Source organism: Coptis chinensis, chromosome 6, assembly GCF_015680905.1.
Source record: "Coptis chinensis isolate HL-2020 chromosome 6, ASM1568090v1, whole genome shotgun sequence".
In the NCBI taxonomy this organism is placed as follows: Eukaryota; Viridiplantae; Streptophyta; class Magnoliopsida; order Ranunculales; family Ranunculaceae; genus Coptis; species Coptis chinensis.
Window position 1 is genome coordinate 91138395 of NC_141461.1, and position 12634 is coordinate 91151028.

At 35.4% G+C, this 12634-nt stretch overlaps 2 protein-coding genes across 5 annotated transcripts; one reads left to right on the plus strand and one right to left on the minus strand.

The window, feature by feature from the left end:
- Nucleotides 1–470: 470 nt before the first annotated feature.
- On the minus strand, nucleotides 471–7503 carry LOC147495355 (heat shock protein STI1-like). Its single transcript, XM_086563983.1, has 7 exons — nucleotides 7159–7503; nucleotides 7006–7072; nucleotides 4001–4100; nucleotides 3214–3377; nucleotides 2473–2519; nucleotides 2306–2344; nucleotides 471–714 (listed from the first exon to the last, which is right to left on the minus strand). Exons 1-7 carry the CDS (start codon nucleotides 7474–7476, stop codon nucleotides 637–639), a joined length of 813 nt encoding a protein of 270 aa, XP_086420109.1. The 5' UTR covers nucleotides 7477–7503; the 3' UTR covers nucleotides 471–636.
- Nucleotides 7504–7647: 144 nt separating this feature from the next.
- Nucleotides 7648–12427, plus strand: LOC147495356 (uncharacterized). 4 transcript variants are annotated; one of them, XM_086563984.1, is made up of 7 exons: nucleotides 7648–7978; nucleotides 8250–8331; nucleotides 10115–10214; nucleotides 11021–11100; nucleotides 11424–11470; nucleotides 11597–11643; nucleotides 11988–12427. In XM_086563984.1, exons 1-7 carry the CDS (start codon nucleotides 7872–7874, stop codon nucleotides 12158–12160), a joined length of 636 nt encoding a protein of 211 aa, XP_086420110.1. In that variant the 5' UTR covers nucleotides 7648–7871; the 3' UTR covers nucleotides 12161–12427. The 4 variants fall into 4 exon arrangements, with proteins under 4 accessions (XP_086420110.1, XP_086420111.1, XP_086420112.1 ...); XM_086563985.1 differs by having other exon boundaries at nucleotides 11024–11100; XM_086563986.1 differs by having other exon boundaries at nucleotides 10939–11100; nucleotides 11988–12136.
- The last annotated feature ends 207 nt before the right edge of the window (nucleotides 12428–12634 follow it).

Consider the following 12634-nt stretch of genomic DNA (forward strand, 5'->3'; position numbering starts at 1 on the left):
CCTTGTGCATATATAGGAAAAGCTGGGATTTGCTATTTCTGATTGTGGAGTTTGAACGTTTTCTTAGTTTTTACCGGAAAGAGATAAGAGATACCATGCATATTTAAATTGTAGATTTCGTATCTAATGACCTTACGAACATACATTACTATGTTTTTGCTGATTTCTGAAGTTGGAAATCTTAGAATATGAAAAAGGACACAAACCATGTAACAAACTCCCCTCCGTCTTGCATTTCACATTATATTTATTTCAACATTGAAAAATTAGTATTAGTGAATAAAATTGAGTTTGAAAAAATAATGGAAACATAGGTTTGTAGTAAAAGTGAAGAAACAAGCCAACGAAAGGAGATGTATAAATTGCGTAAACGTGTGCTTTTGTTTGACGCAGAACTCATTCCGTGTCAACGTTACGAAGCAGCTTGCTTTAGCAGCCACACAGATGATTCAGATTCGTAGTAGGCGAGCTGTACAAGTAATTATATTAAAACTAATTTTGAAAACATAATTGAGTTTACTTATAATAATGGTTGCCATACGGCTACAAAACAGAAAATACTTCCAAAGTTTCCGGTACTGTGGATAACATCTGATGTTCACCAAACAGTTCTTACGGACGGTGCTGAATTTTGCTTCAATGTTGATGATGCTGGCCAAACATGTTATTGAGGATGTTTGCTATATCATTACCGTTCAATGTTATCCTCCTATTCTGCATGAGCGAGAACAATCGAAGGTCGTAAATATAAGAAGAATCAAATAACATACAGAAGAATAATAAAACAACACACAGGCATATAGCTGCTCCTGTATAGTTTGAACTTAAGGAAGAAAACAAATTATATAGTTACCAAAAAAAAAAGATAACAGATTATATTCTCCAAAATACTCTAGAAATGCCCAAAAAGCATCTACCATGAACAACGAGGCCAGCCGAAGGATATCCATAGCTACACGTATTGGAAAATAACATGAACATCCACTACAGTTAGCTTTACAGTTAGCTGGTTTTCTAATACAGGTTGGGGTCTGCCTAACCCCTAACTGCTTCCAAAAAAAATAAAAAATAAAAAAATGCTTTATTTGACTTCTGATTGAATTAGTGCCTTTATATCAACCTTTCATCATGACAAAATAACACGACGGCTAAGAACACCCAAGTAACTCTTGCATTGGTCAATCAGTGATTCACTAAGCTGCCATGGCTGGGCAGAGTCCTATTAGGAACACTAGAAGCCTTGCCTGTGATACGCCTATGCTTCATAACCAGTGGCATTTGATATGAGAGCCACGGTTTAAAATGCTAAGCAATCAAGATTTTTTTTTTTTATTGGCAAGACTGTTTTAAATGAGATCAGTAACTCTTTGATGCTGGCGGGGTCGAGCCCCAGACCTCTGGTATCATCACCCAAAAGTCTTACCGACTTTGCTAGTTGGCACCTGCTAAGCAATCAAGATTTAGTGGCGAAGATCTGATTGTTGGTTAGTAGAAGTACCCGTGGTTAAAGGAATGTGTTTGAACCACTTTAAACAAAGCTCAAAGTACAAATATCTTCAATTGACCGAGCCTACTAACGTCCTGAGCAACGGCCAGGAACTTTTCATTGTCAATTTGCTATTTGATACCATACACTGTATCTCTTTTCTCCTCTAAGACAGGCAACTGTCAGACTGACCGAAGATTTTCCACCAACTAACTTTGACTTGAACAACAAAAAAATTAACTCATTCGCCAACAACCAGAAGGGAATGAGGAAATTTCCTCGGTGAACAGAATTTAGTACTTCCACTTCCACTTCACCATCGCCAGTTGAAGTGACGTATACTAGCCAAACTAAATCTTAAGAGAGAGAGCAGGGTAGCAAAGTTTTGTTACATCTAGATCCCTAAGGAGAAAAGAGATGATAAGTTTGTATTAGAACAAATTTAACACGCCCATGGGAGTGCACATTAAGATACACATCAGTATATCTGGGATGTTCAATAGGACTTCACATTTTACAAAACTTATGGAAATGTTTGAAGGTCTCCGTCTAATATATATATGTATATATAGGGGAGGGACCATATACAACACTTTTTATACAACAATTTATACAACACCCTTTTATAAGTTGAACTACAGTCTAATACTTTGTGGCTATGATCTTACCACTATAAAGATCATATCCACAATATATAATTGTTGTCAAGTGCTTTATTTTGTCTTAATGTGCAATCACCAATTTTAAGATCAAATATATTTCTTTAAAAATGTAATCCCAAATCCATAAAATATGAAACATAACAAGTTAAGAAACAACCTGGCATAGTTGAGCGTCTCTCAGTTTTTGCTCTGTAACCTATTTCAAAAATATATACAGGTCACCAATATGGAAAACTTATAGGTTAGGTTCAATATATGTATAAGCAAAACATTACAAAATCTCAACCGTTAAGCTAGACGAATAGATGGATTCGAAGAACAAACCCGAATTTTTTCTTTAAGAGACGCGTTATCTGGTTCCAACTGCAGAGCTGCAAAAATGGGATTTTAGTCAACAACCAAGTGCATTTCTAATCATAATTATCTGCAACAAAATAATATAATGCATCAGCATACACAAATGACAAGAATTTTCCACAAACGCAAGTAGGCAATACTCAATGCAATACAATGACCACACCTTTAGTTCAACCGTTAATTTTGTTGGACTTAATCTAATGTGTGATTCTGCTCATATGTTCAATGAAAATGGTAAACCCAAATATTTGCCCAACTCACTGAAACAAAGTAAGCCATAGTTAGCAATTCGTAATGCGGCAAAAGTTCGATATGGAAAATATTCGAATAAAATTCGAGCTTCGATAAGAATTCATTTTTTCAATTCGGATTAAAAAAACGGAAACGAAAAAAGTTCAGTTCGTAAGTAATTCGAGTATAATACGAAGCTAAAAATAAAAAAATACGAGAAAATTTGACAGCAGACTTATAGTGAAAATACGATAAATTCGCGAATAATTCGCAAATTATTCACCGAATTGCTAACTATGGAATCAATGCGGGGATTAATTATTCGAGAATTAATGATTCCTTGCCGAATTAACGAATGATTCCGTATCATTGAAAAGTACGACCTTTTTGAACGTTTTCCGAATTAAACTTTCTAATGTGTGAGTCTGAGCTAGTGTTACCATAATTTTTTCGTAAATAGCACACAGTCATACAAACCTTTCACATATCCTTCATCAATAGCATTGCGATAATTCCCTTCTGAATAATATGCAAAACCAAGACAGCGGTATGCCTTGCTATAGTTTGGATCAATTTCAATGGATTTTTTATAGTCTCTAATAGCCCGAGCATATCTGTAGATCTCTGTATAAGCGACTCCCCTGACAAACATGTATCACAATAAGTCACAATAGCTTTATGATTAAAGAGAAAAGAAGAGAAAAGCTAAACAAGAGAAAACAGTGTGCTATCACAAGCTGCAAAGCAAAACATCTTAAGTAGAAGGGTTATCCTTACAAACAAGTTGCATATTAAAGACTGAACTTTAAGAGCTTAGTAATGCGAAATTCTCAATATGCTGTTCCTCACTTACTCTACATATTAAGCATGTTTCACCATCAGCTGCATACATGCAATCCTAAGCTTTGGATTTGCATAATAAGTTCATAGCATATAAATCATCATCTTTTTTATCGGTTTATATAAATTCATTAGTAGATCAAAGTAATACTAATACAAGAAATATGCCATGTAACCTAGGTTACATTGACACGCCGTATCGGACACGGATACGAATTGTCGGACACGGCAAAATATCAAAATTCGAGGTAAATTACATGCAATATGTGTCCGACACGGACACGTGGATACGTATCCGACACGGATATTTTTCAAAATATGGCGTGTCCATGTAACCTAGCATGTAACAAGAAGCTACATGACCTACAAGAAGTATCCCAAGCGTATAACATTTAAATATTTAATACTCCAAATTAATACGTACCTGCTACAGTAGTACACCGAATTACTTTCACAAAGTGCAATAGCGTAGGTATACAGCTCGATTGCATCCGAGTACAACTTTGATTGCATGGCGGTGTTACCTAGAAAAAGAATGAGAACAAGCTTTTAACATAAACAAACAAACAAATGGATACAGCGACAACTTTAATGCTTATGCATGGCTATTCAGTACAGTATCTTTACTAGTAACTTAATAAATTATGTTGTTGCTTAAACTGTTAACTTAGTGATTTTCTTGGTTATATTTTGTTTTGGTACAGTTTTTGATATCTGAGTTAAGTAGTTAATACAGTTTTATGCCAACTAAATTAACTAACTATTTAGTTTCTTCCACACAATAAAAAATATGTATGAATTTTAGATTCTTCATTTAGGAATTATGATACTTTTTTTTGAAAATTAATAACTTTTATGTAAAAGATTTGCACCATACAAACTAGGGGCACACCATTTTTATTGCATGCATCGCAGGGCGATAGCAGCCTTTGCACCTTAAGTGCACCATATCAACGTGAAAGCACTGGACTTACTCCTGTTGCATGCCTGTTGCATGACTTAATGGGTGTTGTTTGCTTCCATTCGGTCAATATGGTGTCAGAGCAGCGTATTGACCCTAGTTTCAATGGAAATAGATTGGAATTCATCCCCGACATCATCTCCCAACATCTTGGAGATGAGGAGAAAAAGGTGAAAAGCGGAGATGCAGTCTTTTGACTCACAGCAAACATCGCCAATGCTTATGCTTGGCCTCCAACACAAATTGCATCCACCAACACCAAACATGCCACTCAGGTGCTCAAGTAGTAATCAACAATCTCCAAACCACCCAATCTTCTTCGAACACTCACATCCACATTAAGTATCAACGTACACTTCCTATGGAAGATCCCATCTCCACCCCTCCCTCCACTTAGTCTCCCCTAATCCCATCACAAATTATTTCGACTCTACCAGCTTCCCACACTTGCACCATTAAAAAAGAGCTAATAGCCGGTGATGACCAAGTTGGCCAAAATATCTTCTCTCTCAAGTTGGCTGTTGTCCAGTAACTCACCTATTACCATCGGAATGGAATCCAAGGATGTTAAGTTCCATAAACCACTTCACTTTTCCACAACTCTTTTGTGTGTTCACCCAAAAGGAAGTTGTCTCTCACGGTTTGGCTCCCACGATTGCCTTTTCTTGTAACGAAATTTCGTCTTTAGTTTTGTTCAAAGTTCAAACATTTTTTAAGGGAAATGAGAAGCATTGGAAGAGGAAGTTTGAATATAAATATGGAAAGACAATGAAAATATGTTTATCAAATATCTTGTCATTCACCAGCAAAACTCGAGGATGAGTTATTCTACAAAGGAGAATGACATAGTACATAAGGAGATATTCTCCTATGAAAAGTAGAGAGATGGACGTTTACTATATACAATAAAAACAACTAATTCAGTTTTTGCTATACAAATAAATTAGAAAGACTAGTAGTCTTTTAAAAACTAATTAAATCCAAATAATTTTCTATTATTTCCTATTTTTTAACGTTAAAATTTATATTCCATTTCCAGCAGAACTGTTGCAAACAAGATAGCCAATCTTATGAAGGTTCTAAGAACAGCTAAATACCATCCAACATCATGGCTAGATACAAATAAATAAAAGCATCCCAAATACAAATAAACCCCTGAAATCTTAACTCCCAAAATGGAAACATTCATTGATCAATCATACAATATCACTTCGACATCCACCAATCTTATGCTTTTCATTCTCCTTGTTCTCAAACACTCTTCAATTACGTTCTAACCAAAGCCCCCACCATAGCCTTTGAAAAATGATCTGCTAACCACTTGGCTCTTGGAGGAAGAGCTTCCATGAAGATATTTCCACCAAGAGCCTCCATAATCTCATCCGGAGAAATCCAAGGTTTTTTTGAAAATGGGAAAAGCAAATATAATACTTGCTTAGCCACTGGACAAAGAACTAGAAGGTAATTAAGATCCTCCTCCACCTCTTTACAAAGTGAGCAAACACTATGAGTAGCCCTGCTTCTTTCATTTAGTGCTTCTAGTCTTCTACTCATCTATCGTTTGGATGTGCCTTAGATATGCCATCCAAGTAAAGAATGCCACTCGGAACGGGATAGAAGTCGCCCATATTACGATTTCATGCTCCACACACTAGTTCCTCTTGTGCTGCATTTTTATTTATTTATTTTTATTTTTTCCGTCAAGCACCCCATATATAGATTCCACTGAAAACACCTTTTGTCCCATTTCCAAGTTCTCCCATCTTCCTTCACGATCAATCTCTTAGGAAGCAATTGATCTTTAATTTGGTGTATAACTAGAGCTTATAAAATAATTTCTGTTTTGGTATACTATATGGGTAATAATTACACCCATACATAAAAAGATATGCACATAGACTTAGCACTTACAAAGAGGTTCTAAAGCATTACAAATCAAAGCAGGCCGAATTGGTGAAAACTATGATGTATGGATACGGGGTACAGGTACCGATACGGGGTATGATACGTTTTTTGTGAAATATTAGGATATGGGTACGGCCTATGGGTACGGCTAATTAATATGAAAATTTTAAAATATGTGTATTCTGAAAATTATGTTAGTAGTTATTTGAGTAAAGTTAGTAAGGAACATGTGAAAAACTATTATAACACATGACAAAGTCAATACAGCTTGAAGCCTCAAGAACAATTTACATTTCAATGGAGTAGAACTATCGGATTAGGTTTATTTCAGGGATTCCAGTACCCGTATCGGTATACGGGTGCAATGGTATTTTAGGAGTATCCGTGCATCATATCATAGGGTGAAAAGATTATTTTATTATAATTTATATTTTCTAATTCAGGACGAAAAGCTTACCAGGGCTTTTATACAGATTGCTTCTGTGTGGACAATATCATGCAGTTTAAAGTTTAAACTACAAAGTCCCAAACAAATTACACAATAAATTTTTTGATGAAGATACCTTGAGAATTAAAGGTCTCAGCCAGGTTCAAGGAACTGATTGTTTGACATCCAGATCTTTCCAAATCCTGTTATTGTTCAGGCAAGCAAGCTCAAAGGAGAGGATATAATAGAAACAATGAAATCTAGAAGAAAAAAACAACAACTTTCTAACCTTTATAACATCAGCAGGCCTAGACTTAATTATTGGCTTAGATATGTCCTGTCGGTCTCGAGAACCAGACCCACCACCACCTCTACGTAAGAATTTAGATACAATAAATAACAGAGCTACAATCCCACCTCCAACTGCCGAATTTATTATAATATTATTATTATTCTGTGACGAACATTGTTTCTGACTTATTGCTTCTGCTGGTGCTGGAGAAGGTTGATTTCCACTAACGGTTATATCAAAACGTGCATCTTCAAATATATAATTAAATGCATATGCAATTTCATTCACCAACCATTGGTGTTTATACCTCGCCATACTTTCGACGGCGCTCGTCTTCTCTTCGTTTTGTTTTATAGGCTAATTGGTCAACGTCCCTATATGGTCAACCTTAAAAAAAAGTCAATATTCTTTCTTTGCAACTCCTGACGTCAGCCGGAACAGAATTTTTCCTTTTTAGCTTTCACAGTTTCACTCCACAAAACCCAAAACACCCTTGCTTGTTTCTGTCAACGTCATTACATTCTCGCAATGATTGGTAGATGGTTGGATAATATGTTGGAAAGAGCAATAAAACATATGATTGAGAGGTTTTTTGAAGAAGCACGTTTTTCGGTCACCTTTGTGGAGTGTAGGAGACTCAAAATAAGCCACCACCTTCATCATCGAATATTCTACTCAATCCTACGGTTGCACTAGGGGTTTGTTCTCTTATGAGTATTGCAGCAGGGATTGTACTCGATAAAATTCTCAGCTTGGTGATGACCAGCCTAAAAAACCACCTACCTCATTCAACTCTAGATATGCTGCTCTTATTAAGGTACACTACTCATATCTGTATTGTGTATGCTACTCATGAAAGTACATTGCAAGTCCAAGGAGGAAAAACAAAAAAATTGATTGATTTTGATCCAGTAATACTGTTGGGAATTGGGACTTATTTTGTTGTCATATGCTGTCACCTGACTTACTACTAGAATACTGCAATGGGCAGTGGGGAGTGAGCGGAACTGCGGAGAGAGAGAGAGAGTTATTTGTATATGTTCGTTCTCAATTTTGTCCATTTCTTTGAGATGCCTTGGTTGACATAGATTTGACCTTATCAAGAATTTGAAAGATCAGGATGTCAACCAATCAAGTCACCGAACCTGGCTGAGAAATTTAGATTACAAGGTATTTTACATCAACTTGTTTGTTGTATGCTTTTTTGTAATGTGTCTGTTTGGACCTTGTATTTACCCTGTGTGATATACTTAACATAGCAGAAGCAATTTAAGAAAACCTTCATAACCCCCAAGGCCAAGGTTCAAGTTGTGGATTAAAAAACAACACAATTCATCTCCGATTCATGACATTCTAAATTTTAATGCCTTAAATTCTTGATACTGTTGTCATTCCTTGTACATTATATTTTATTATCAGTGGGTATTTCATTGCACATGAAGGCATGCTGACATAGAAACGATTCTCTAAACTCTCATGAAACTCCAAATTTAAAGCTACCTGTATCCTAAGGAGCATAACAAAAACTTGATTGGACTTCATAGCAAATCCTAATTATAATGTAGCAACAATAAATACAAAAGTCATTCTGATTATAACTATAAATTTTCTTTTCTGAATTACATCTCCCTATGTCCTACATCATTTTTCCCATTTTAGAATAAATCTACTTTCCCTTGGCTTTTGTATTGGGACGACAAGAAACTTGTTGCTCCAAATCTTGAAAAGTATATTTCTTGTCTTTCCATCTTTATTTTCAACTTGGTCTTTTTCAACACTTTTCCATTAGTCATCTAAAAGTTTTGAATTATTTGGAGTTGAAGTTTCATAACAAGTAAAATAAATTGTGGATATGAAGCTCAATGACTCAGACACCATGTTTTTTTTTGGTGCGTCAATGCTTTACTATCAGTCGGTTAATGTCTGTTCATTGTGTTTATGGTGGCAAGTCACTGGATCATACCCTCACTATCATGTCGTTTCTTGTGGTGAGTCTGGTATACTTTATTTCTGTCTGGTGTTCAGTGGATTTACCTAAGCTCGGTGAAGACATTCTTAGTCTCTTGGAATATGAATGTTCATTCTTGGAAGGGTTACGTCTATGGAGAAAATTTCCTTTCAAAATCTTGAGGGGTTTGTGGTTGGAAAGTAATAGTAGACGTTATGCAGGAGTATAAGGGTATTTGGAGGAGGTTGTTTTTGAGGATTAAAGGCCCTTTGTTCTTTCTGTCGAAGGTGAATGAGAAGATAAAGGGCGTGTGAGCTTAAATAATCAACCTATTGATATTGGAAGACCCAAAAGATTCTTCCAATGTATCATTTTTGGGTCCAATGGAATTCATACGTGTAGGAAGAATTCCCATCTAATAGAGATTTTTTTTCTTTTCTTTCTTTCCACCATATTTAGATTGTTAATACGATATATAAGGACTGCTACTACAAGCCCTTTGAATATCTTGTTTGTAGATGGGATGCCATAATGTTCTAACTGTGCGGTTGGGATATGTAGAGTTATTTATTTATTTTGTTGTTTCTTGCATTAGAGGATAGCTCACCCTATGTTCTCTTGATTGATTGCTTTTTGATAAAGTTCTACTTTTACCGAAATACCGAATAGAAAAATAAATCTATGTACGCCGTGCTCTGAAATCTGAATTACAATGCTTTATAAACTTTCTTTAGGTTCTGCATGTCTTATCGGAAAACAACTTTTTATTAGATTTTCTGAAACTTATATGGTTGATCAATAATTCCTAATGTATTTATATAGCAGCAAAAACAGAACACAAAAAAGAGTAACAGATTCACTGTTTATGGATTTTCTTAATTCCTCTTTTTTTAGTGCTCTTTGGATCTTCTTATGGTAATTGAATTATTTACAATTTGCTTGCTTAGTGGTTGTATCCATCTTTTGGTTATATATCCTAAAAATTTGTTCTCTTTCTTTCCGTAGGTAACACCGCCATGCAATCAAAGTTGTTTTCTGATGCAATCAAACTGTATATCTATGCTATTAAACTTTGTGACAGTAATTCCGTCTGCTACTGTAACAGGTTAGTGTTAGTTTAGATTGCTGATATGCTATGATGCAAGACCAGAGCTTGGCGTTGCATGTTTGGAGCCAATGTTGCAAGGAACATAACTTCCATAGCAATAGCCATATTGAGCCTTAATCAATTTTCGCTGAACTATTATCTAGGAAACTTTTGTACGACTTCTTTTGGAGTTTCTAGGCTTCTGGCTCTTGTTTACAGTTATTGATAAAAAAGAATAGAAAGTGATTGTTTGCAATTCTACAGTTTTAACTCTTAAGTTCTGCTGATACAATTGTTTTTCTTTTGTATCCTCTGTTAATATAACCATTTCTAACCTTTTTTGGAAAAGAAAAGTTACTTACTATTGTCAGTAAAATTCACTTTCTTTTATTAATATAAAATGATAAAGAGATTACAATGTTCTACGGTGAAAGCAATAAGGACTACTAGACCTCACTCAAACTACTTCTTCCCAAATTACAAAAGCTCGCTTATCTCACTAGCTCATCCGAGTCGAGTAGCACATGCCCTGTCGAACTTACCCGTCCAACTTAAGCATTACTAGCCTCTAAAAGTGGCAGTCTTTAATTTCCAACTTGGTTGGTTGGATATCCTACTCAAGTTGTTGGGCTTTGCGCTTGGAATATCACATGCTTTCTCTTTGATTACCTTGTATAGTGCATCTCTTATACTTTTATGAACTGTAACAGTAATGTGATTTACTACAATGCATTTTTATCAGAGCAATCACGTTTTACAAGATCTAAAAATATGTGGAAGCTATTAGAGACTAAGAAATCCATTGAAATTGATCCAAATTGTAGCAGGCCATACTCATATCTTGGTTTCGGCTATTTTGCACAAGGGAAATATCGTGATGCTATTGACAAAGGACTTACGAAAGGTTTGTAATGGCATGACATGCTATTCACACAAATTTCATGGTACTACTAGCTCAAAGTCAGTTTAAGACTACTTACATTTGTTTAGTAACTTGGGCTACTGGTTGGGTTTACTTCTTTCACCCAGAAAAAAAAATCATACATTCGATTAAGTTCGACGAAGTCAAGGGATTGAACTAATGTTGTGGTCACTGCATTGTGTTGAGTTTTGCGTACTTGCATTTGTAGACTATTTCTTATTTAATGTATGCAATTCTACTACATTCTCTTCTTAGACATAATGATTAAGGCAAACGGTTGCTGACTAGCTATCTCATTTGTGCAGCTCTGCAGTTGGACCCAGATAGCGCTCGTCTTGCAGAATATTTACAGGTTTGTTCTCCTTCTATTAATTCCTATTTTGCTGCTTGGGATTTTAGAACGCACCCAGACACACACAAAAATATTAGATATAGTATTTCTCCATTTTCTGACCTACATAATATATCTCTAAAATAGGTTGCAGAAGAAAGATTGGGAGATACCACAGAACCAATCAAAATCAGGTTATTTCTTAACTTTATTATTTCATAATTTTTGTGGCCATTTTTTTTTTCTTTGCTTTCATTTATTTCAATAATAGACATTTCATTAAGAGATATTAAAATTAGTACAGTGGTCCAAATTACTGCTAGGAGGAGCCCTCAAAGCTCTTTGTTTGAGAGCCTACTGCGCTAAGAGATGGTTTCCAGAAGAAAATATGGAGTAGACCAAACAAAACTAGTATCTAGATCGCATGTTAGAGATTGCAAAGTAAAAGCTAATCCGTTTCAGACCAGCTATAGATTGTTTTAATTATTTTTTAGTACTCGATTTTCTGTCATATGTTTTATTTCTTTTCCTCATACAGAATGGATGGATAACAGTCAGAATGCAACAATAGGTGGTGGTGGCGGTGGACGGCGAGCTTCCCCACATGACGAAGTAAGGTGCTATTTGTCCGTAATTGGCCTGGCAAGAGGAGGTCCAAGGAATCGTGGATGTGTCACTACCATTCCATGGGTGCCTTTCAGACCTTCCTGATAGCAAACAGTAAGCATGTATATTGAACGAAGTGCTGAAGTCCAGATTACTAAATTAGGCCATTCTTTGATGAACGATCAATTTAGTGAACTTTGGATTGTATTCTGAAAATATATCCGAGGAATTTCGCAGAGAGTTTTTTATGGTTTTCTAATTATCGAGGTGTATAGGAAGAGAATATGGTGTAATATATATAGCTTAAAAGGCAAATTATCTATCTATTGCACTGTAAAGAAGATTGATGCTTTGCAAAGAAAACTTGGTGAATGTTAATTTTGTCTGTTTTACATTAAACTTATCAACATTTAAGTCCTATGATAAGTTTGTTGTGCATATAAAAACTCGTAATGTAGAGAAGGAGACTGTTAATATAACAGGTATCGACATGTGGTGGACTCAACTACTCAAGTCCTCTATATTGGTGTAGATGTTCAAGTAAAATATGTCACTGTTTGACAATTAGGTGCACTAAGA

Coding starts and splice junctions, on each gene's coding strand:
- LOC147495355 (XM_086563983.1), bottom strand. CDS start 7,476: ATGGCGAGGTATAAACACCAATGGTTGGTGAATGAAATTGCATATGCA. Junction 2,345..2,472: donor CTCTTAAAGAAAAAATTCGG/GTTTGTTCTTCG, acceptor TTTTTGAAATAG/GTTACAGAGCAAAAACTGAG. Junction 715..2,305: donor GAGACGCTCAACTATGCCAG/GTTGTTTCTTAA, acceptor TCGCTCATGCAG/AATAGGAGGATAACATTGAA.
- LOC147495356 (XM_086563984.1), top strand. CDS start 7,872: ATGAGTATTGCAGCAGGGATTGTACTCGATAAAATTCTCAGCTTGGTG. Junction 11,471..11,596: donor GTCTTGCAGAATATTTACAG/GTTTGTTCTCCT, acceptor TCTCTAAAATAG/GTTGCAGAAGAAAGATTGGG. Junction 11,644..11,987: donor ACAGAACCAATCAAAATCAG/GTTATTTCTTAA, acceptor TTCCTCATACAG/AATGGATGGATAACAGTCAG.